Raw genomic sequence first — 23,655 nt, forward strand, 5'->3', positions numbered from 1 at the left:
CTGCACTCAGCTCTCTATGTGGAGCTGGGTTTGGCCTAGAAGGTCAGGGTCAATCCTCGCCTCTATCCCCGGAGCGCTCAGACTAACAGGGCCCTTCTGCTGGACATCTCTCCCATGACTTCCCCTCGGTCATCCCACCCTTGCCAGGAGGAGATTTCCAGAACAAAATCCTAAAAGCCCCTGATTTTTTGATCAGGACAGACACCCTCCTGGTTCCCACAAAGCCCAGCTTCTAGTCCCCCCAACCCATGTTCCTGGTGAAACAGGCGAGGGGCCCACAGCAGTCTTAAGGCCCAACTTAGAGAGGGTCACACAGGCAGCTGAGGCTGAAGCACAGATCAGGGTGCCCCCGCTCCTGGACCTAGAACTAGGGAGGGGAGACAGAGGCAGGCAGGAGGCGGAACAGATGAGCAAATGCGGATACAGGAAGAGCGGGTCTGTTTAATGCCACAGCTGGGTCTGGTTACAAACATCAGAAACTACAAAAGGAGGACAGGCAGTTACAGGATGACCGCACGAGGGGGGACACAGGCACAGTAGCCACGGCAGCAGACCATCCTTCAGGATGATACACGAGACTAAGGGACACACGTGGGGGGCCCCAGCGAGGCTGACACAGAGGGGGGATGGACCGACTGGCAGCCAGGAGCGAGGCAGGGAGGGGCAGGGCCCTCAGCCCTCAGAGCCTGAGGGGTGAGCCTGAGGTGCCTGTCCGGCTCCCAGCAGCCTGGATTCCCAGGGCTGGCTCAGCGGCCGCCAGGTGGGGCTCTTCACTGAGGCCCCGCCCCTAGCTGTCATCCTGTCTGGGCCCCTGAGTCTGCCCTTGCCCCAGCCGGTTCCAGGGCACATCAGTGAACTGACCCTCTGTGGAGGAGAGGGAGGGAGCCAGGTCCTTTTTGCCTGGAAGTAGGAAGCAAGAATGTGGGGAGCTGGTCAGAGAGAGTGGGCTGGGCTTTGTCACCAAGCTGGGCCCCCCCAGCCCTACCCATCCAGGCCCCATTCTCTGAGCTGCTGTGGGATACCAGGGCCAGGGCACGCTGCTGTCTGCCCAGAGGCCTGTGCCACCAGGACCCTCCTGGTCCCACCCACCGGTGGGCAGGACCGAGGTCTCTGGGCCCGCAGGTAACATGGTAGATATGTAGGTGTGTATATATGTATATATATTTATAGAGAGACTGTAGAGAGAATATATCTGTGTATACGGTAGACGTGTGTGCGCAGTACTCTAGATGGTGAGGTGGAGACCCGCATGCTGGTCGGCAGAACCAAACAGGGCTGCTTCATTCTCAGAGTGACTCAAACCTGTCCCTGCTTCCCGCCAGCCGCTCAGCTAGGTCCCTCTTTAACAGTGAGTAGAAAAGCTAAGAAGAGTGGGCCCCGATCTGCAAGGCGGAGGGGTCCCCGCCTGCCGCTGCGCTGGAGTCAGCATCCAGGCAGCCAGCGCTGCCTCCCGGCAGCTCGGGGGACTGCGGCCACGGTGGAGGCCTCCTTCGGGAAGACAGTCGGGGGTTCCTCCAGCTTCCTTGGCACCCAGAAATGGAGGGTCAAGGAGCGTCTTCAGAACTCGGCCTTCTGCTCAAGGTGCTGCCAGGGAGGGGGGAGCTGGGAGGGGTCCTATGGCCCCGAAGAGGGCAGCGTGGTGGGTGGGCTGTGGATGAGATAGGAGACGGAGGTAATAGGTTATCAGGGTCAGGGAGGGAGACAGGGAACCTGGGGGTGGCTGGAGGTGGCAAGGCATGGTACTTCCTGCTGACAGACCTGGCACAGTGCAGTTGAAAGCAATCTTCAGACCCGAGTCTTAGTTCCCCTTCTGCCATGATCCTGCTGGGTGACCTTGGGCATGTCAGGTGCCCCAAGAGCAACCCAGATCTTTTCCCCTAAAATGTGAATGCCTGCCTTGCCTGCCTGTATGGGAATTGGGTGACATTGACTGTGTAAAACAGTGTTTTGTAAACTGCAAAGCACCACCCATGAGCTCTTCCTCTGCTCATTCTGCGACAGGGTGCCCTCTGTCTGGCCTGCCTCGGACCTCCCCAGCCAGCCAGCCCTGTTCCCTGTACTGCAGTCCCTGCGGTCTCCGACTGCCACCCCCCCCACCGCCCCTCCACCCACACAGAGGCACACACACCCTGAAGCAGAGACAGTTCAATAAACAGTGGCGTCTGGCCCACCACTGCTGCCCTGATAAGAGAAGTTGGACAGAGGCCTTCTAGAAGTCAGCTCTAACTCCACCCCAGCTGGACCTGGCAGTAGGGTGGGCCTGCAGGCTGGGGACCAGGACGACATGACATGTCTTCTTGGGGGTCCACACCCATGCACCCAGGAGACTGGGGCAGGGGTGGAGGCTGTAAAGGGATGCGGGAACAATCCTGTGATGTGACAGCTGAGGGGAATCTGACTGTGGGTTCCTCATCCCAGGTGGGAGGCGGTTGGGCCCTGGCCAGTCCCAAGTACAGCCCATCTCCATTCAGTCCACAGGGAGCAGAGACGGGGCAGATGAGGCAACTGCGATAGTTTCTTAATGCTTGGGGTTTGGCGAGATCTGAGTCCCTGGGGCCCAGCTGGGCAGGGGAAGTAGGGCGCGGGCCCTGTGTTTTTGATTCACTGGGGCTCAACTGCCAGCTCTGCAGTCCCTCCAGGCCCCTGTAAAAAAGCGCTTTTCTGGAAAAGCAGGAAGTCTTGTCTCCTGGCTGTAAACAAACTCATCTTGGGCGGCAGAGCCTGCCTGGGGACACAAGTGGGAGGGAGGTGAGCCCCTCCGTGACTGCCTTCCCACTGGCTCCTCCCTGGCTCCTCAGGGTTACATTGGGTGGGGAGGGAGGGGAAGGAGGGAACCCCAGCTCCCCAGCTCTGCTCATGCCCTGCTCTGGCAGGTAGAAGTCTGCTGCCTGGGGTCTGGGCAGGCCAGGGCCCAGCTGTACACATCTGGAGTTGGCCTGGAGAAGCCTACAGTTCCTGAGAGTTCCCTTCTCCTGGGGTGCTGCCGACACGGGGGAGGGGAGCCACACAAGCTGTTGGTCAGCGGCAGGAAGGGCAGCAGGCCTGGCCTCCCCCACTGCCCTCAGGGGACGTCCCTTGTGGAGCTGGGCCAGGAGGACTGTGAGCAAGAGGTCCGGCAGGCTTGGGGGCCGCACAGAGTTTCGGGAGGGGACGCTGGCTTTTCCATGGGAAACTGCTGGGAATGTTTCTCTACAACGCGTGTCCTGAGCCGCTGGCTGACCCCTGCTTCCCATTCCCGCCTCCGCTCCTCTTTCTCCTTCCTACTCTGTGTCCGCCCTTCCATTCAGCTCCCAGAGTCAGCCGCCCCTCAGAGGCCCAGGGAGGCCAGAGTGTTCCCAGCCGTCACATGGGGCCGGCCACTCTCCTAGAGCCCAGAACTGGGAGCTAGCCTCAGGGTCAGCCTGGACGTAAACATCCCCGGTAGCGTGCATGCAAGCGACACCCATGTAGGTCCCACATGGGCCCCGGGCATGTGTGTGTGCACACCCGTCCTCGTGATCCTCCTGGCTCTGGCCCCTGTTGAGGCAGAGGGTGGATGGGAGCCTTGGTCAGTGGTGGATGAAAAAGCATGTGACTGGTACCCAGGGAGGAAGTGGCCAGAGCTGGCGGGGCTGCCTCTGAGCCTGAGAAGCAAACCTCACTGGGGACCTTCTGTCTCTGGGCCTTGGGTGCTCCAAGGGCTCCCTTGCTCTAGGGAAGAGGACGGCTCTGCCCAAGGAAAGTTTACTAGGCTCACGCCTCTGGGCAGGGTAGGTGCTGGGTAGGAGCCAACCCACGGTCAGAGGGGCCCTGTCTTGTGACCCTTCTCTACTGTGCCTGCTCTTAAATGAGCTGGCCTGCCCAAAGGGTTCCTGCCCCAGGTCAGCCCCAGGCCACAGGAGAGATGGAAGACCTAGAAAACTGGAGAGGACACAGCAGGGAGGCTGCCCAGCCCACCCTCACCCCCTCCTCACGTGGTGGCGTTGGGGACCTGCTGTACCCAGCCCACTTCCTTGTACGCAGCGGTCACGTGGCTGTAGATGAGGCCACGCAGCTTGGCCCAGGCTCTCTGCGTCTCAGGTGGGAAGTCATTGGCAAACTCCTCAGCGATGACCTCCAGAATGACCCCAGAGAGGATCTGGGGGCAAAGGGAGGAAGGGGGAGTGAGCATCTGATACCTTGCCTCCCGCAGGACCCTCCTGTCCCAAGCTGGCCACGGGGATCGTTCCTAACCCCAGGGCCTGCTCGCTGTAGGAGCCGGTCACTCTCAAGACCAGGACTGCCCCGTGGCCCATCCTGCTGCTAGACTCTGCTCTCCAGGTCACCAGGGCCGAGGCTGGGCTGCCCAGTGGTCACCTCTGCTGCCCCGGGAGCCCTCCCAGAGCCTGCGGGCTGCAGGTGGCCGTGGTGCATGGGCCTGAGAGCTCTGGAGCAGAGCAGGTTGCTGGGGCAGCACCGTCCAGGGCGTACCTTGAAGTACACGGGCTCCACCTTGTGCTTCAGGGCGTGGGCTTTGCCCACGAGGGCCAGCACAGAGGACACCTTGTCGGGGTCGTGCAGGTTCTCCACCACAGTGTTGAGGGCCCCCATGACCCTGCAGGCGTGCTTCCGCAGCTGGGAGCTCCGCTCCATTTCCAGGGGCTCCTCCATGTGTTTGAACTGGCTGAAGTACTGCTTGGCGGAGGGAAAGTTCACGAAGAACCTGGCAGGTGGGAGGAAGTGGTGCTGGAGCAAGGGGCTGCCTCCTGTCCCTGGGGGCCCAGGGAGGTGGGGGCTGGAGCCCTGGTCCCTGCAGCAGCAGCGGCTCCCTCTGGCAGGCAGCTTCCTCTCCCAGCCCCCACCTTCCTGGCTTCCCCATTGCTTTCTGACCCCCACCTTCCTCAAGGCCTGCTCTGGCCACAGCTAAGAGGACAAAACCTTGGGTTCTGGAATCCAGGTTAGTTATTCAACGTTTTATTTATTTATTTTTTCTCGGATGGTGTCTCACCCTAATACCCAGGGATGAGGCTGGGCTGCTCAGTGGTCACCTCTGCTGCCCTGGGAGCCCTCCAGGCTGGCCTCCGATTCCTGTATTCAAGTGATCCTCCCATCTCAACCCCCCAAGTACCTGGGACCCCGGGCTCTAGCCTCTGTACCCAGATTGTTGTTCATCTTTCCTGAGCCTCAGATTCCCATCCATAAAATGGGCATTATTGTTCTGTCTCACGGGTTGTCTTAAGGATGAAATGAATAATGGCTTGTCCTCACCACAGTGTCAGGGACACAGGGGCTCAGTAAATACCGGCCTTTGTTATGATAAAGGTAGAGCTCTTTAGGAACCAAGTAAGGTCCAAGGCCACTGAGCAGTGAAGGGAAGAAACTGGGAGCCTCAGACCTCTTCCCAACTCAGCCTCTTCCCTTCTGGATACCTGCCTCCCTCCTCAGCCTGCAGTATTGATTAATTGATTTAATTAAAAATGGCAATTGATTTTACCCACCTGGTATGGTTCTGAACTTATTTATTGAAATGAATCTGTAAATCTTACCTTTCCAACAAGCCTCTAAACTTCTTGGAGCAGATCCCAGGTGATCCTAGCTCTAGCCCTTTTCCTCTCCGGTTTGTCTACAATTGTCTACTTTTCCCAACACAGTGCTCATAGTGCTTTCATTAAGTCACTCTCATGATCAGAAACATTCAACGGCTCCCATCTACCTCCCAGACAAAGTCAAAACTCCTTAACTGGACACTTGAGGCTTCTTACAAACTGTCCCACTGCCACATCTCCAAATATCCACATTCTCCCCTCCCCTTGAGCCATCTCTGTCCAGTCCAACAGCTGTACTTACAAGGGTAAGAAATTCCTCAGGTGACCAATCCTGCTTTCCACAGAGTGCATCGCCTCCTCAACTCAGCCCACATCTGACCTGCCTCTCCCTGAGCTCCCGGGCTGGCCACGGCTACCACTTTCTCTCACAGCCATTAGTGCCACTCAAATGACCTTCCTTGCCACTGTCACAGTCAGGCAGAAGCTGGATCTCACACACCCTCTGATCCATCAATCTGGGCCAGGGCCCTGCAACATGCAGCGGGACAATGACATTGGTACTTCCTCTCCCAACAGGGGCTGGGCGTCATGAGAGACACATGCTGGGACCTGGGCAGAACGTGTATGACTTAACGAATCCTCAGAGAGTGGGACAGTGTTTTTTCAGGTGTTTGTCCCCTTGGTATGTCCCCCTTCATGATCAGGGAGAGCTAATAATTTGCCAATTTGCTGTCTGGCTAGGGGTCAAGTCTCAATGTGAGAGCTGGATCAGAGGCAGGGCAAGCATCTGCTTTCGGTGGGGGAGGTTCAGACAGTGACCAGGGCACAGTCCATGTGGAGCCCCGGAGGGCCTCTCTTGAGGCTGAGCGTGACCTTGGGAGAGCACTTCAGGACTTCCTACTCTGCAGAAGTTGTGGGCCATCCTCCCGCTTGCTTCTTCGCAGATAACACGGGTAAGGCAAATGAGGTGATGGGTCTGCAAATACACTGGATTTTTCTGGAGAAGTACTGTAATGAGGGACAATGTGAAAAGCCAGTCTGGACTTCAGTGAGCACCTCAGACTGTGGGACTTCTACAACTGCAATAAAAATAATGATGTTTGTATTGCCTGTGTTCTTTCACCTATCATATTGTATTTAACAGCCACAACTAAGCAGGTGTTTTATCCATTTTGCTGCTGAGAAAATAACAGGGAACATTCATTGAGCACTTTCTATATGGGCTCAAATTCTTGCAGTTCCCTCCTGAGGTTGGCACTATTTTTATTCCTGTCTGATGGGCTAGGGATCGATGCCCAAGGCTGCCCAATAAGGTGGGTGGTGGGACCAGGAAGGAGCTAGATTTTTCTGGCTTCTGCAGAGTGCCTGGGGACACTGCTGGGTGGGGGGGCTCTTGGCCTGGGACCAGAAGAATCTCCTGCCTAACACGGGGCTGTGTTGTGGTTTTGGGGAACAACAGTCCCCCAGAAGCAGGGCTCTGGGCCAGGAGAGTCCGGGGATGCCAACTCTGCTCCTGATTCCCAGCTTCACTCTCCAGACCCCGTGTTTCCTCCTGACCCTCCCAGACTGGCCTGCGCTGCCAGGGAGAAGCCTCACAACCAGCCTTGGGGAGTTTCTCAGCTACAGAGGCATCTGGGCTTCCAGAGCCTGAAATAGGCTCCTCGGAGTGTGAGGGGGAAGGTGTCAGCGTTACAACCAGGAGGGAGGGTGGGTGTTCCCTCTGGTCCCTTCCCTTGCAGGGAGTGGAAGTGTGTCTGCCTCAGGCCCCAAGTCAGCTCTTCCTCCATCACCAACCCTCCAGCCACCTTCTCAAGGGGGGTGTGGAGGTGCCTTGCCTCTGCCTTGCCCCCAAGGCAGATGGGCAATGGGCAGCAGGGGAGGAGGTAAGAGTGCTGGCCAGAGGGTCAGCGTCCAGGGCTCTCACTGAAGCCACTCCTGTGGATTTACATGTTGTGTGTGTGAAGATGGTCACGGGCAGGATCTGAGCAGGGGCTCCGGGAACCCTGAGAAGCGAATGAGACTTGTCCTTGCTCTCTTTCCGCTCCTCCCCACTGGCCAGACCCGGGGGTAACAGCAACAGGAGGAAGACAAGGAGAGGAAGGCTGATGGGACTTGGAGCTGGCAGAAAATGGCTGGCTGTCCAGGCCCAGCTCCAGTCAACAGCACAGGGTGGGCTCAGAGTGTGGCCCTGGCATCAGGAAGCCAAACCTCACGGCCACCTCAGGCCTTCTCCAATCAGTCGGGGCATCTGTCTGGGCTCTGAACATATTGATAAATACCTCCCCCAGCTGGGCCAGTCCCCTGAGTGTGAGGAATGGGCACCCAGAGGGGGTACAGAGAGAAATAATTACCATGCTAAGGGCTCACATGACCCAGAACATGAGCCCTCTGGGCTCAGTTCCTTTCTCCGCCTGCTCCCCATTCCTGGGGAGTTCCCTCACTGGTCAATGGCAGAGCCTGGAACAGAAAACCTCCATAGTCCTGTGGGCCCTGCCTAGTTTCCTCTGGGTGACCCATGTGAACATCCAGATGCGTCAGTGGCCCGGAGGGCTGTGTGTGCCAACACATGGCTGAGAGCAGCCCTCCCGAGAGATACAGTCTGGCGCATCTGCGACTCGGCTCCCCACTGTGTGCTGTGTGGGTGCTGGCACATGCCAATCTGTGGCTCCTCTCAGAGTGTCTGAGGCTTCAGGATCCCAAACCTCCTCTTTACTTCTCACCACCACAGCTGGGCTCCTGGGCTTGGGAGCTGAGGAATAGCCCCTTCCTCAGGAATCTCCAACTTCCCCGAAGTGTTTCTTGCTCTTTTCCTCCAAAATCTGTTTCCAAGTTGGAATCAGGGTATACAATATGGAGCTTGGTAGGTCCCCCGCTTGAGGGAGGCAGAAGGGAGAGAGAGGAGGGAGAAGAGGAGCCCGAGACAGGGCCAGGACTGGGAGAGACATGCATTAGCGCTCTCCTTCCAGAGTGAGGTTTGGCCCCATCTTCATGTAACAAGGCGGTGTGCTCTGTCCTAGATTTGACAGCTTTTCTTCTGCCAAGAACAGGGGGCTGAGAAGAGTGGTCTGGGCCTCTCTGCCTGCACCCCAGGGACCAGCATGTGCGGATAGAGTCTAGATCTGTAGCTATGGTCAGTGTTCAGCTTGTGGAGCTTGGGGACATCAACTCTAAAGGAATGGTGTGTGTGCACCCCTGTATGGGTGTGAGAATGTAGTGCCACTCTGGGAGTATAGGGGTCCCTCAGGGGCATGGTGCCTGAATGAATGAACCCTGAGCCCACAGACACTCCATGTCCTCCCTAGCTGTGGGATTCCAGGGCGGGGCCCTGTCTCCTGCAGCTTCTTTTTTTAAGTACCAAACTCAGCAGGGGCTGCACTCTAGGGGACTGGTGACTTCCCACTCACCTGAGCCTCACTTTAGCTCTCTGCTGGTCCTTCCCCTTGGGGCAGGAAGCAAGCAGCTGAGAAAACTGTCTGGACTCCTTCTGACCTCTACTCTCCAGCTCTGGGTTCGGTTCCTCCGAGGGGCTGAGCTGCAGAGAGAGGTCTTCTCCTCTCTGAAACCCTCTTGGCTAAGCCTCAGTTTCCCTGCTGTCCCTTTGAGAGGCTGGCATTTGTGTGTGCATATAGTTGTCTGGGTGGCTGGGGTCCCTGGGGAGGAAAACCGGTGGAGCGAGGAGTGCTGAGGCCAGGGAGAGGAAGGGGACTGAAGTGCCCTCCTGCGTCTGGTTCCTAATTGCAGGAAGAGCTCAGCCCGGTTTCGATCATCCCAGGGCGCTGCACGCTGCCCGCCCCACACTGGCCCCCATCGCAGCTGGGGAGGTGGCGCTCGAGCTTGGACCCGGTCGAGCCTGCCTCTGCCGGCGCCACTGCCGCCCTCCCTGCCCAGGGCCCGGCCGGGCCGGGGCGACACCTACCTCACCAGGATGGCCACCCCCACGTCCTCGCAGTTGGCATACAGCCGGGCCCACGTAGCCTGCACCGCCTTCCTTTCCGCCTCGGACAGCTCCTCGCTGCGCTCCCTGCGCTCAATCTCCATCTCGCCAGGCACTTTCTCCATGAGCAGCTCCTAGCCCAGCCCGGTTTCGCTCGGCGGCTGCAGGGCGCGGGGCGCGGGGCGCGGGGAGCCGGGGCCGGCTGCGTGCGCGGCGGGCGGGCGGGCGAGCGAGGGGTAGAGCGCCGGAGGGAGGGAGCGTGTGTGCCTGTGTGCGCTGTGTGTGTGTGTGTGTGTGTGTGCGCGCGTGTGTGTGCAGGGTATATGTGCGGGGGGCGGGGGACCGCGAGCGGGGGGCGGGGATGTGGTCTGCTGGAAAAATGTTTAAAAAAACAAATCTTCTCCGAAGCCCCAGTCCTGTGTCGGTGAGCCAATTCCGGCAAGGTGAAGGTTGGGCGGGGTGCGGGCGACGCGGCTAGCGCCGTTCGCCCACTCACCCGCAAGGCCACGGCGGTCCCCGCCGGTCCCCGCCGGGCGGGGCAAGAAGTAGGTGTGGCCGACGTGCCGAGGGGTCTCGGGAGGATCTGGCGGTCACGCGGCGCTGGGCTGCGCGGGCCGCACAGGAGTGCGCCCCGGCGGGTGCCGGACCGGGTACACTGTGCTCCGCTCCCACTGCGCGCGATGACGGGACGAGTGCGTACCGACACCTTTCACGTGGCGGGGAACTGTCTCAAAGTCAAACACTCCCAGGGATTTGCGGCGTGTCTGCCAGTCGCCGGTCCGAGGGGGCGAACGCGAGCCCTATCGCGGGCAGACTCGCTCCCGCTGGCGCTGTTGGCTCCCGAGTCGCCACTCGCAGAGCCTGGGACTCCCAGGCTCTGGCAGGTTTAGAACAGGGTCGAAGCCCCACCGATCTGCCGCCTCCGGGAACTTGAGCACACCTCCAGTCTTGGGTCCCAAAGGCCTGCGCCCCTCTTTCTTCTGGTTGAAACCCCATCTCCCTTGGTGCACGCGCGCACGTGGCTGAAAGAAGTAGGTGGTTGGCTTATTAATGATACTGGTAGGAAAGAACCAGGCGCTGCCTTGAATTCTAGCCCTGGCCGTGTCGGAGTGAAGTCTGAGGAAGAAGCAGCCAGGTATGGCAGAAGGGACATAGGGGTCAAAAAGTCTTGAGAGGGCTGGGGCTAACTGGGTTCGATCTTTAGCACAGCATAAAAACTAAACAAATAAAGGCATGCTGTCCATCTACAACTATTAAAAAAAAAAAAAAAAGTCTTGAGAAAGGTCCAGGCCACTGAAGATATCTCAGGATCACCAAGGTCCCAGTTCTGGAGGTTGGGGAGACAAACCCTTCACCCTGTTGGACTGCTCAGGGAGGTGTGAGATTGGGCCAGAGGTGGGCACTGTGCTCCTGAGACCCAAAGCCCTGTCCAGCAGTTGCTCAGTATTGGGGATAGCATGCCTCACCTCTGACTCCCAGTGGAAGCCTGAGGCCACACAGGGCTTGCAATTGTCTACAAATGTCACACTACATGTGGAATATCTCCAGTTTTCCTTAAGACTCCCTGGTCATCCTTACTCTGTTCAGATATTGGTGTTTCATTGCCCAAGCATGACCGGGGGTAGCTCTCCTCTTCAACTTTTGATTCCTGACTTAATTTTTAAAAATCCAATTTCAAAGTCCAGAACTAAGGGAAGCAGTAACCTAGGTAGGCAGAGGGCCAGCCTGACTCCTCCTTGGGATCCAGGGTTCAGGTGTTTGATGGGACTCAGCAGGAGTAGGCTGACACTACCCCCACCTCAGTTAAGGGAAGAAAAATCTCATGCTTTCCGCCATCTTGGATGAGGTGAAGTGGGGTGGGTGGTCAGGTCCTCACCTTACTCTCATACTATGTCCCAGCCCTGCCATGACTTGCTCCATGAAGGACACACACCAAACTCCCTTGATTGTACCCACAGCTGGTGTGGAGACTTTCCCAAGCAGCTCCCCAAGGAGGACAGACTTTAAGAGGAGTCTTATTGATTTTCATTTCATCCTTCACAAATTCTATATATGTCTTAAGGTGTAGGAATGTATTTGTGCAGTAGTATGTAATTTATAAGTTTAAATTTTATATCTAAATTATATAAGGTAGTTATATAAGATAGAATTTATAATCTGTATCTTAAATTCTGCCTTTTTCTGAGGAGGGTGTATAATCAGAAAAGTTCAGAGAAGGTTATCTGGAGGGTGGGGCCGAGTCAGCCCTTTCCTCTCTGCTTTGCCTGGTCTTTCTAGCGTCATTTAAATATTCTTCTCTTCTCCTGGTGCCTCCTCTGTGCTCCACTTCATCTCCTGGAAGATGCTGCTACTTTCTTGTCAGCAGTCTGGGCAGAGTCTTCTGAGGTCCTTCCTGAGCACCTGCGACTTCAGATCCTCCGGCTCCTCTCTAAAGCTTTCCTGGTACCCGCAACTCCCAGAGTGCTCCGTAGCCATATTTCATCTTGCCTAAGTCACTGTGTTGCAGCCAGCTGCTTAACTGGACAGCACATCTGTCTAGACCATCAGCCCCTGAGGGTGAGGCCCAGGTATATGGAATCTACATTCCAGATAGGTGTTCAGTGCCACTGTACACATTTCCAAGAAGGTGGACTTGCCCTACCACTGAAGGGGAGATCTTGGGTCCAGTGAGGTTAATCAGTCTTCACAAGGTCAGGGCTGCTGACTCCACTAATCAGCTTGATCCTTCTAATCCATCCCCAGCAGGAGCCTCAGGACAGAGGGCAGCAGTTTGTGAGAACTGGCCAGGGCCACTGTGGTCCCTTGCCTGTGGCCTTCTTCTGCAGCCTCCGTCTGGGGGGATGGGGCAGCTGAACCATGTGCACCACTCTCTTCCTGCTCAGCACCTTGGCTATGCTCTGGCGCCGCCGATTTGCCAACCGGGTCCAACCGTGAGAAACTGATTGGGCTGTGGGTTGGGGTGTGCCTTGGGACGAGGGGGAGGGGTGGTGGTGGTGGTGGTGGTTGCTGGCCTGGGCCACAGCCAAGCTGAAGGTGGGCAGGGGCTGAAAGTGACCTCCAGCAGGTTGGGCAGGGGATCTGAGAGTCACTCAGAGCAGGGAGCTGGGCACAGCTCACAGCTCTTCCTGTCTGCTCTTCCCTCCCACAGAGACTCCAGCAGAGTGGATGGGACTGTTATGGGAAGCAGCAGGGACACAGACCTCCAGTCCTCGGGCAGGTGAAGCTGAAGGGAGTCAAGGGTAGAGGAGGGAGGGTGCTGCCCAAAGAAGCTTTTGCTGTGTGTGCCTGCGGCTGTGAGTGAGTGTGTGTGGGTGCTCACACTTTAGTAATTCTGGCCTTCACCTTGGTCACCTGTTCCCTATTTCACCAGGTAGCAGTGGGAGCCCCCAGCCCCCTCTTCTGGACCAAACTGCTGCTTTGCTTCTCCCAGTGTTAGTGCTAACCGGGGCAGTGCCCAGGAGCACCTTCAAGGAAGGCGCAGGGAAGGGGAGAGGGAGGAGGCCAAAGCCGCTCTGTGTAGCTTTGCAGCCTAGCCTTGCCCTTCCCTCCCCCTCTGTCTCCCTCTGCCTCCGCCCACCCGCCTCAGTAGCTCCACAGCCTGAACCTCCAGCAGGATTCGCTGTCCAGTCCCCAATAGAAGGCGCAGAAGGAGCATGACATCATCAGCATTGAGTGCCATTGGTTGGGCAGCCCCTGCGGGCAGGACGCTGTCTCCAGTGGCCAGAAAGTTAACTCTTCCCTGGACTGAATCCTTGTGGCCTTTAGGGGGCAAGGTTGTGGGCACTTCTAGACTTTTCCTTCCCTGGATGACCAGTGTCTTTTGATGACAGGGGCTCCTGTGATAAAGAAAACACTAAAAAAAAAAAGGTCAACTAGTAACTTAATGTATCTATGCATAAGAGATTCTTTATCTGCCTTTGAGCCACTCCCCATTCCCACCCCACCCCTGCCCAGCATGGGCGACCTCTCTAAAGAGTGACTCTCACTTCTAGTAAAACAAAGGGCACAAAAGATCCTATCAAGTACTTGGGTGCCAGAGCTCACTGGTAGGAGGGTATCTGCCAGTGATCCTCCATGTATATCAGGTGGCCTGCCAGTGGTCCTCAATGTCTCTGTCTGGACAGGGAACCTGTTATCTCCTGTCATCTCAGTCATAGGATTCTCCCATATTTGGAGTCAGAAAGCCCATGGGAGGCCCTGACACATATGAGAAATAGCCATTTCTGTAACACCCTTCCTGGCTCCACAGCTAGCTGAGATCATAATGGTGCCTGGTCGATACTGCTAGTTAACTGGGCTGATACACATTGAGTGCATCACCAGGTCTCATATGAAAGAGGCACTCAGATGCTGACTAAGCCTCTTGCTGAGTTTAGAGTATGGAGTTTTGGGCAGCAGGATTTAAAGTCCTGGCTCCCTTCTTACTACCTAAGAGACTTTGGACAAGTTATATAATCACTTTATTTCTTGTAAACTAGGGTTAATAACACTGGTTGTGAAGTTTTTGTTTCACATAGTCCCTCACTTAGAAGTCTCAGTAATCCCAACACTGGTCAGAGGGTTGGCAGGACATGTTTTAAAAATCTCTTGTTAATGGTTGAGGAAACCGAGCAAAATCTGAAGAACTTGCTCAAGATTGTCTATCTAATTTGTAACTGATTGGGGACCATCCGGCCCCTGACTTCCAGGCAGTCAGTCTCTTCCACATGAAATGGGCCTGGACCTCCTGGCAGGCTAGGAAAGGCCAAATCTGAGGACCATCTGGCCTGGCTAGCCTGGTGTATGTGTGACTCAGGCAGAAGGAAGCAGTTGCCTATTAACTCGTTGGGACCTAGTTACCTGGGAAGGTCAGACTGACATAGAGGAACCACTTGCTGATGATGGCTGCCGCAAAGGGCTGGCTGGGAGTGGCACAGGGGTGAAGTCTATCTTCTAATTCCACAATCATAAATCCCAAGTTGTTTTTCAGATGCTACTGTCCATTAATGCTGGGCATGGGAGTAGGAGGAAAAGGGGAACCAGAAACATAGGAAGTTCATCCCTTTCGATACTCTGACTCTAGTGCTTTCCTCTGTTCAGGGAGAAGGAGCATCTGAAATAATCCCTCCCCTCATCAGTTGGGGCTCTGCTCCCGGAACTGGGATCACCTGGCACAGGCAGGTAGGGCAGAGTCCAGAGGTCTGGAGGGCAGAGGGCAGGGCTGGGGACAAGGAAGAAGAAATATGCAAGGGTGGGCCGAGTGGGAGCACAGCAGGCCGTTTCCAGCTCTGAGGTCCCAGAAGGAGGCTGAGCAGGAGGGTCGCTCCTTCATTCAAATCCCGTCTTGAACCTGTTCCCTTCCAGACATGGGGCAAAAGTTGAAGAGAACTGGCCATGGTTCTGACTCATTTTCTAGGCCTGGGGATGAGGTGGGGGGTCATGCTTTCTAAGGGAAAGACCATGCTCTGGGATGTCCACACTGAAATACAAGTCCTGTCTCTGAGTACGGCAGAAAGTGCAGATTGGCTTTGGCTTTTGTTGCAGCTCAAGTCCTGGTTCGGCCCCTAGCCATGAAGGATGCTGCAGGGTCAGAAGCAGCAGCAAGGGAGAGATGGCAGAAGCAGTGATGGAGAAGGTAAGTTCTTGCCTTGAGCCCCTGATGAGGCCTGGCTGTGGGCCTCCTGAGCAAGGCCTGATGAGGCTGGCAGAAAGAATGGAGATGCTCCCTGCTCTTGGCTTCCCTTCCTGCTGAGTTCCTGAGCCTCCTCTGAGAACCGTGGAGCCTGAAAAGCCCCAGAGAGGGAGGCTTGCTGGGGTCTACCAGGTTAATTCTAGGGCAGTCCAACAGCCCAGGCAAGAGGCAGGGACAAGTGGAGATCCACTCTAGAATCAAGGGATGGCTGATAGCTTATATTCACACATCAAGGGCTTCCGTTCATTTGCTAATTCAATCCTCACCATAACCCATGGATACTGTTTTCTTTCTTTCCATATTTTTAAAATATTTATTTTTTAGTTATAGGTGGACACAATATCTCTATTTTATTTTTATGTGCTGCTGAGGATAGAAACCAGTGCCTCATGCATACTAGGCCAGTGCTCTACCTCTGGGCCACAACCCCAGCCCCTCTTTCCATATTTTATAAATGAGGAAACACACAGGTTAAATAATTTGCCTAACATTGCCTAGATGTTAAAACAGGGGACTCAAGAATCACCTCAAGGCCACAGAACCTATTAGTTCATAGCTGCTTGGCCAAAGCAGGGTTCTTTTGGTCCGGTTGTCTGCCTTTGCCAGCTCAGGAGCTATTCTGTTAACAGACTTGTGGTCTAGGGCTGTGCTGGTGTCAGTCTGTCATGGTGGCACTTACTTCCCATGGCATCTGCCTCTTCCCAGTCCCCAGAGTTCACCCTGTCATGGGCTGCTCTGCTGAAATGATCAATTAGCAAGGCTGGTTGGCTCCGTGGCATGTCTGCCTGCAGCTGGATGGGGGCAGCTACCAGCTTGTCTTCTGAATGTGTCTTCTGTGTGTGTGTGTGTGCGCGCGCGCATGTGTTCCAAATAGGCAGTAGCATGTGGGAAGGCAGAAAGCATGATGCTTGTTTTCGTCAATGTGCTGACTGCTCAGTAATGGTGCGGCCTCCTTTGCCCCCAGCTGCTCTGCCATTTCTCCCTCTTTACAGCCCTGCCTGATCTGGAGCAGAGATAAAAGCAGATTTCCGCTTCTGCTCCCAGATCCAGGCGCAGACCCTGCAGGCAGCTGCTCCCAACTGTCTCACAGCCGTTAATCTTCAAAAGCACACCCCCAACCCAATGCAAGCATCTTCTCCCCAGCCAGCTCCCCACTGCTGGTCCAGAAGCCATGCCTGGCTGAGCCCTGCCCTTGGCTTTCAGGAGGAGGTGGAGGAGTAGCAGCTTCATATCTGAGGCAAAGGGAGAGGGTGAGAGATGCTGCTGCTGAGAGGGAAGCCACTCTGAGGTGCTGGAGGAGGAGGCTGCCGCCTGTTGGGGGGGCCTGCTGATGCTGCAGGGAGCCTGGCTGGGGTGTGCGCAAGAGGTTCCATGGGAGCCTCTCAAAGTAGGGCAGGCAGGAGGCAGAGGAAGGTCACACCAGGGGAAGGAGGCTGCCAGAGCCAGAGTGCCCGTCTGACCCAGGCCTTGAGCTCTGGGCCACCTGTCTCAACTCCTGTCAGCCTGTCTTTCTTCTGGGAGGCATGAGTCTTCCTGGTGACAGGACTGCCAGGCTGAGGTCCAGAGGGCGCCGTTCCCAGGACCCGTCTGTGTTCCCTGATCTCATCTTTTGCATTCGTTCTCTAATCTTTCTGCCATGTTCCTGTCACCTCGTTCTTCCCTGTGCTCTGCCATTTCCACATTGCCTGCCTCTTTCCAGTGGTCTGAAGAATTGTCAAGCCAAGGTCATGGAGTAGCACCAGGGCTGGCTCCAGGCCCAGACACATTCCCACAGGGCGGTACCCCTTTGCAGTACTGTCTGTGAGCCTGTGGAGTAGATGGTGGTTCCTCCAAGGATCCATTCCAGATTAAGGGTGGGAAAGAGAGGAAGGGGCTGCTGGCAGAATGGGCGAGGTGAATGCCTGGGCTTGGAGGTTGCCTGGGCCCTGGCAGCTGGGGCGCCATGTGGGCTGGGAAGGAGGGGCTCTCTCCCCCAGGGAGCAGGCTGGCTTTGGTGGGAGCAGATTGTGTTTACACCTTCCCCGCACACCCAGCCTACGCTCGCCTCTTATTCCCGGGGCCCTCCCGCCCCTGGCTGTCTGCACAATCTGCACACTTGCAGCTCCTGCTGCACAAAGTTGCCTCCCTCAGCCTAGGACTCCTACAGGAGGCTCCCGGGACCAGGCACTGCTCCTCGTACAACTGGCTCCCATCCTAGGCTGGGTGTGAAGCTTGGGTTGAGGCTGGACCTTTTAAATCCTGACCATGATGCTGTCCCCACAGAGGCCAAGTCCCATTCCCTTGAAAAGAACCTCTGCTTGGAAGTGGGAGTCGGAATGTTTAGAGAGGGAGCTCCAAGCAACTAGAGACAGCTGAGGTGAAGAGCCAGGTGCTGGCCCTGACCAAGTCATAAGCAAAGATCTGGGAGCAAGAAGTCCAGATCTGAGCCCCTGGTTCTGAACCTTGACTCTGATGCTCTTCCTCCCTCTGTGGCCTCGGGAAGGTTACAGCAGGACTCTGTGCCTCAGTTTCCTCATCTATAAGATAAAGATAGTAGTACCTGCCTCTGAGAGTTATTGTGAGGGTTAGACAATGTGTGTGAAGTGCTTAGCACACTTGTGTTCCATGTACGTAAGCTAGTGTGGTTGTGAACTGTAAACCACTGCACATGGTAGATTCAGAGCAGTCCGGGTTCCTCCCCTCCTCACCCCATGGCTCTTCCTTCCCTGTCTCTCCTCATACGCAGTACTGAGCAATGGGCAAGTTCGAAACGAAATGGAGGAGGACAGAGGGTGGGACTGTTGGGGTGGGTGGAGCTCCTAGTAAGCCTGGACCAGAGAGGACCACCATGTCCTCTGTGCATCCAGAACTGTCTCAACCTCTCTGGGGCTCTGCTTCCCAAATAAATCTCAGATTCTGAGGAAGACAGGAGCTGGTTGCCCTGATGCTTCTCCTTGCTCATCTGAATGCTAATCTCTCTGCTGGTGAGAGCCTGAGTGACAGGGAAAGGCTGCTCTGAGCTGCAGGGTGGCCAAGGGCAGCAGCCAGAGCAGGAGCAGGGAGGTGCTGTTGTCTGCTACTTCCATGGCTGACATTCAGAGTTGCTGCCAGTCTCTCTGGAGATTGGAACATGACCAGAGAACTAATGCGGTGGCATGGAGGAACAAGGAAGTAGGCAGGGCAGCTGCAGCAGCAGCTGTTACCTGGTGTCACCTGGGGTACACATGTGGCTTTGGAGGACCACCCACCCATCCCAAATGGTGATGTATGTCTGTGTGAGCAGAACAGCCCTGAGAAGGGCATGCAGCAGGGGTCCTGGCCCAGGACCAGATGGGGAAGGCCTGGTGCCCAATTTGTCGCAGGCATGGTGGTATAAGAGCAGTGAACCCCATTGGTCCCACCGGGACCCAGGGCCTCTGCAGGGGCCTCACTGTTAGGAAAAAGCTTAAACCCCTGAATTAGAGGAAAGTAATGCCTCTTTGTGAGCCACAAAACAGGGAGAATGGCAAAGTGGCTTACACTGAGGCTGACATTAATATAATGGTAACGACACTAATAATACTATTAATAATGGCTAACAAGTTTCAAACACTTATTATGTACTAGGCACTGTGCCGAGTGCTTTGATTACAAGCACTGTCTCATTTATGAGGCAGAAACTGCTGCTATCCTCATTTACCCAAAAAGGAAAATGAAGTTCACAGAACTTGCTCAAGGTCACTTATAGCTAGCATTGAAGCCTGGGGAATCTGATGCCAAAGCTTGGGGCAAGGAGGACCTGAGTCTGGAGCCAGGCTGTGAGGAAATTCCTGTCTGACCTACAAGGGCACACGGGTTGGAGCTGTGGGCTTTCCTGGCCGCACATGGGCAAGCTTGCTGGTGCTGCCTTCTTCAGAGGCACAGCAGTCAAGGGCAGATCAGACTCTGGGTCCTGCAGAGCTAGGCCTTGCTTGCCAGCTGAGAGGAGTGAAGAGAGCTGGCCTCCAGGTGCCCTTCCAGGAGGAGGCAGTGGCCCCTGGCAGGGATGACAGATAGCCAGACCATCACTCACAGTGACTGCCACTCTGTTGCCTCCTTCAAGCAGGGATAGGACCTGGGGAGAGGACAGTACTGAAGCCAGCAGGCCAGCTGGAGAGGAGGGAGCTTGAGGAGGAAGGTTGTTTTGATTTGTGTTTGTGGCAGAAGGGTGTGAGGCACAGAGATAAAGGAGGTGTCCTCACCAGAGACAAACTGGAACCAAGTCTTTGTACCTAAGGACCACAGACCCTCTATGAGATACATGTTCCCTCTGGTGGGGATTAAGACTAGAGGGTGGATACGAAAACTACAAAACAAAACAAAAGAAGATTTCCTGAGACTCTGAGCCTATGAGCCTGGCAGGAGGTGCCAGTCCTGCCCTTGTAACCACACACTTAATATCAGAATATCCAGAAGGAGGAGCTATGTGAACTAATCATTAAACTAAATGTTATCCATTTGACAGCTTATTTACAAAGCATGGTCAATGTGTCATGAAATGGGAGTGTCAAAGGAATGAAAGAGGCAGTCCCTGCTCTGCCACTTGGACCAGAGACATCCCAGCCTAGGTAGCCTTGTTCTGCTAGTTCAGTCCTCCTGGCTCATGTGACTTGTGTTGAACCCAGGCGGGCTGGTGCTGAGAGGCAGAGGACTGATGGCCACCTCAGGAAGGGAACCATGTAGTGAAATGAAGGGGATGGAACAGCTGATGGGGGCCCCACAGATTCTCCCCATAGAGAGCAATAATAATGGACAGCATCTGGAAGTGCAGACTTGCCCATGTGACAAATATGGAGTGCCTGTGTGCCAGGAACCTTAGATAAGAAGATGAATCAAGACCTCCTGCCACAAACAGCCAGAAAACTGGGCAAAATATAATAAACAGACATGTGACAACAGGCAGCACCAGACAGTGAACCCACACGCACATTAGTCCCTGCTCAGAGAATTTCCTGACTATGGCTCTGGGACAGGAAACTCAAGTAGGGGACAGGCTAGATCAGAGGTCAAGATGTGTGATATTCATAAGGACATATGCATACATCAATGGAATCCAAAAACAGAAGCAAGAAAGGTGATCCCAAGAAGAAAGAAAGGTCTTTTCAATAGGATACAGAAAGCACTAACCATAAAATAAAAACCAATTAGTTGGACTTTATCAAAATTAAACTTCTGCTCTTGGAAAGACTGTGAGAAAATATATGCCAAACAAATATTTGCAAACAGACTTGCATCCAGAATATATAAAGAACTTTTACAATTTGATAATAACGACACACTTTTTTTAAATGGGAAAGGGGAAGGTTTTAATGGCCACTACATTAAAAAATATTGGCCAATAAACCAAGATCAATAAACATAAGATCAGCATCTAAATCATTAAGAGAATGCAAATCAAAAGCACAACTGAAGGCTGACCACAGGCCAAGATGCGGAGCAACTGTAATCTTATAATATCCTGGGGGAAACAGTGTGGCGGTTTCTTATAAAGTAACCCAAGAGGAATGAAAAAACACATCCACAAACAAATTTTACAAAAATGTTCACATCAGGTTTATTAATAGTAGCTACAGACTGGAAACAACCCAAATACCCTCCAATATGGAAAGGATAAATTGAGGTATGTTAATAGAATGGACTAATACTCAGCAATAATAAGGAAATGAACGACGGATGTAAGCAACAACATGGGTAAATTGAGAAGCCAGACACAGAAGAATGCCTCTCATATGATTGTATTTATGGAATTCTAAGACAGGCAGAACTAATTGATAGTGACAGAATGCAGAGCACTGGCTGACTCAGGCCAGGGCTGTAAAAGGGTGGCAAATATGCTCTAAATCTTGATTGCGGCTGTGGTTACATGGATGCATGCTTATTGGACTTTAACGTACACTTTGAACAGATGCATTTCATTATGTGTACGTTATGCCTCAATAAAGATGACTTAGTTAAACACAAAACAAGAATGAAGACCAGATCCTTGTCTTGCCTACGGTCTAGCAGAAATGCCAGACATGAAAACAAACAATCATCAATGGCAGGGTCAGTGTTAGAGGAAGTACACCCCAACAGGAACTGCCCTGTTCAAAGTGAGCTGCCTCACCTTGTGCAGGCCTGTGCCAGTGCTCTGGATGCAGTCTTAAAACAGCCTTAAGGTTCGGATGATCATCCCCCTCACATTATATGGGAGAAAAGAGACTTAGAGACAGATAAAGTAATGTGTCCAAGGCTACTCAGCTAGAATTATCGAGCTGGGACTTTCCTCCAGGTTGGCCTGATTGCAGAGTCTGTACTCAACCACCTGCGACAAGAAAGGTATCACCATGAGGAAGCAGCTTGGGGATTGCTGCAGCATCGCAGCCACAACTATGCAGAGGAGGAATTTAAGTCTGAGTTGGAATCTACCACACAGAGAAGAAGATGAGGGGAAGGGAATTTCAAGGCGAAGGGAACAAACTTCACCATCAGCAAAGGTTATGCAAAAGTTGTGAAAGGGCAGAGGTTTCCGGGAATGGAGAGACGTGTTCAGAGAACAGCAGATGAGATCCGGAGAATATTACAGACTCTTCAAATTTATTTTTATTTTTTAAATCCATTTTTAAAGTAACACATTTATTAAAGGCAATGGCTGTGCAGAGCAGGCAGGTGAAATGAACTACTTTTCTTTCTGAACTGTTCATGAACACAAAGAAATAATCCACAAATCTAAGGTTGTCTATTCTCAATAAATGGGGCACATGTTGTTATATTTCTCTTCCTCCAGAAACTTAAAGCTACATTCAATGTTACAGGATTTTTGCTGAGCAGGATTTGTGGCAATATTTCATGGTTCTTGGGAAAAAAATCCTCTGTTTTTATGATGGGCTTTCTAAGTGGATAAATTGAAATCACTGCAGTTAGACAAAAACATTCCATTGTCATAGCATAATTTTTTTAGGAAACACAGCGTGGTGGTTGTTAGTCAGCTTTACTATAACAAAATACTTGAGATAGTTAACTTATAAGAGAAAAGCAGCTGGAAGTAGTTCAGTGGTAGGGCACTGACCTCTCATTTGCAAGGTCCTGGGTTCAAACCCCAGACACACACACACACACACACACACACACACACACACACAATTTTATTTTGGTTCGTGGCTCTGGAAGATCTAGTCCAAGATCAGGAGCACCCTTTGCTTTGGAATTCTAGGACAGGCAAAACTTATTAATGCAGCGCTTTATGGAGGTGCAAGGTGAAGCAAACTGCATAAGCCACGAAGCAAAGAGAAAGGGGAAGAGGCTTGGGTCCCACAATTGCTTTCATGAGCAGGCCCCCAGGGACTTCAGGACCTCCCACAAGGTCCCACATCCTAAGGTCCCATCACCTCCCAACAGAGCCACCTCAGGACCCAGCCTTAACATATGGGCCTTTGGGGGATATTCAGCATTCAAACCATAGTAGTGATTGAGACCATCAGCTTTCGGTCAGATTGTGTTCAGATCTCAATGCTTTCACTTAAAAATTCCTTTAACCGTTTTGCACTTTGGCTTCCTCAGCTGCAAAGTGGTGAGGGGGTAGTGACAGGCTGTGTGAGACTCAAATAAGACAGCATATGAAAGGTGCCACGCATCCCTGGCACAGAGTAAACACCTCACGTATGTGAGCTATTGCTGCTTCAGGACGGCAACTTGCACATGTCAAATTGTTTTATGTATTTTGTCATGATCCACTCTTCCAGGGAACTATCATTGTATATATAAAGAAGATATGGGAAATATCAATATCATTTAGGATGATTTTGACTCTAACAGATACCCAACTTAAAATGACTTAAACAAAATTTCCTTTTAAAATCTCACATTCTGAATTTCACCAAATCTAAGATGTAATTGCTCAGAAGACACATCCTACATTCAGAAGTATTAAAATGTAAAAATGTGTCTCTGAATCAAAACAGGAGATCTGAAGGTCAGGGGTTTAAGGAATGTCTATTTCAGCAGTTCAATGGCATCTTTCCACTCTGTCTTCACAGGCCTTTGACTCTTACTTTGAAGAAGCCTCATGGATGCAAGATGTCTGCAGCAATACTCAGCATCACATCTTTACTATGTCCTAAAGCCAGAAGAGAAGCTACCGTATTTAAAAGCAATACTTTCCCAACTTGACCAGAATTGCACTGCAATTGATGGAGGAAGAACAGCTTCCAGACGGCTCCTGATAGTGCCCGTGTCCAGGTGTACTTCCTATGAAATTGCCAGTGCAACTGCTCCAAGTGTAAGCAGCCATCTGTTTGGGATTCCACCTATCCTCCTTCATGTTCTTATTCATAAAATTAAAGATTCCTTTCCTGATTAAGAAGTCAATCTTGATGTTGTAAAGACTCTGTTTTTTATTACTGTGGGTTTCAGATACCTCATCTTAAATCCCATCAGTTGTCACCCTAGCACAGCAGGCCAGCTGACTAGATTTTCCCTTTGCGTTCAGAGCCTCAACAGCACTGGGGACTCCTGCCTTGTTCAGCTTGTCTACTTGATCTACTTCTGTCACTTGTCTCCAGACTGCATCT

At 53.4% G+C, this 23,655-nt stretch overlaps 2 protein-coding genes across 3 annotated transcripts; one reads left to right on the forward strand and one right to left on the reverse strand.

Moving 5' to 3' along the window:
* Positions 1–421: 421 nt before the first annotated feature.
* On the reverse strand, positions 422–9,813 carry Cygb (cytoglobin). Its single transcript, XM_027955762.2, has 4 exons — positions 9,421–9,813; positions 4,450–4,681; positions 3,954–4,117; positions 422–1,648 (listed from the first exon to the last, which is right to left on the reverse strand). Exons 1-4 carry the CDS (start codon positions 9,561–9,563, stop codon positions 1,615–1,617), a joined length of 573 nt encoding a protein of 190 aa, XP_027811563.1. The 5' UTR covers positions 9,564–9,813; the 3' UTR covers positions 422–1,614.
* Positions 9,814–9,976: 163 nt separating this feature from the next.
* Positions 9,977–23,452, forward strand: Prcd (photoreceptor disc component). 2 transcript variants are annotated; one of them, XM_027955778.3, is made up of 6 exons: positions 9,977–12,005; positions 12,181–12,368; positions 12,587–12,655; positions 14,518–14,598; positions 14,962–15,052; positions 23,122–23,452. In XM_027955778.3, exons 2-4 carry the CDS (start codon positions 12,295–12,297, stop codon positions 14,537–14,539), a joined length of 165 nt encoding a protein of 54 aa, XP_027811579.1. In that variant the 5' UTR covers positions 9,977–12,005; positions 12,181–12,294; the 3' UTR covers positions 14,540–14,598; positions 14,962–15,052; positions 23,122–23,452. The 2 variants fall into 2 exon arrangements, with proteins under 2 accessions (XP_027811579.1, XP_071459026.1); XM_071602925.1 differs by having other exon boundaries at positions 14,518–14,594.
* The last annotated feature ends 203 nt before the right edge of the window (positions 23,453–23,655 follow it).

This window comes from Marmota flaviventris, chromosome 17 (genome assembly GCF_047511675.1).
Source record: "Marmota flaviventris isolate mMarFla1 chromosome 17, mMarFla1.hap1, whole genome shotgun sequence".
Classification (NCBI taxonomy): domain Eukaryota; kingdom Metazoa; phylum Chordata; class Mammalia; order Rodentia; family Sciuridae; genus Marmota; species Marmota flaviventris.

What these genes read in the sequence shown, in the direction of transcription:
- Prcd (XM_027955778.3), top strand. Translation starts at nt 12,295, where the DNA reads ATGTGCACCACTCTCTTCCTGCTCAGCACCTTGGCTATGCTCTGGCGC. An exon ending in TTTGCCAACCGGGTCCAACC is followed by an intron (nt 12,369 to 12,586) that starts GTGAGAAACTGA and finishes TCCCTCCCACAG; the next exon opens with AGACTCCAGCAGAGTGGATG. An exon ending in GACCTCCAGTCCTCGGGCAG is followed by an intron (nt 12,656 to 14,517) that starts GTGAAGCTGAAG and finishes TCCTCTGTTCAG; the next exon opens with GGAGAAGGAGCATCTGAAAT.
- Cygb (XM_027955762.2), bottom strand. Translation starts at nt 9,563, where the DNA reads ATGGAGAAAGTGCCTGGCGAGATGGAGATTGAGCGCAGGGAGCGCAGC. An exon ending in GGGGTGGCCATCCTGGTGAG is followed by an intron (nt 4,682 to 9,420) that starts GTAGGTGTCGCC and finishes CCCACCTGCCAG; the next exon opens with GTTCTTCGTGAACTTTCCCT. An exon ending in CAGGTCCCCAACGCCACCAC is followed by an intron (nt 1,649 to 3,953) that starts GTGAGGAGGGGG and finishes TCTCATCCACAG; the next exon opens with CCCACCCACCACGCTGCCCT.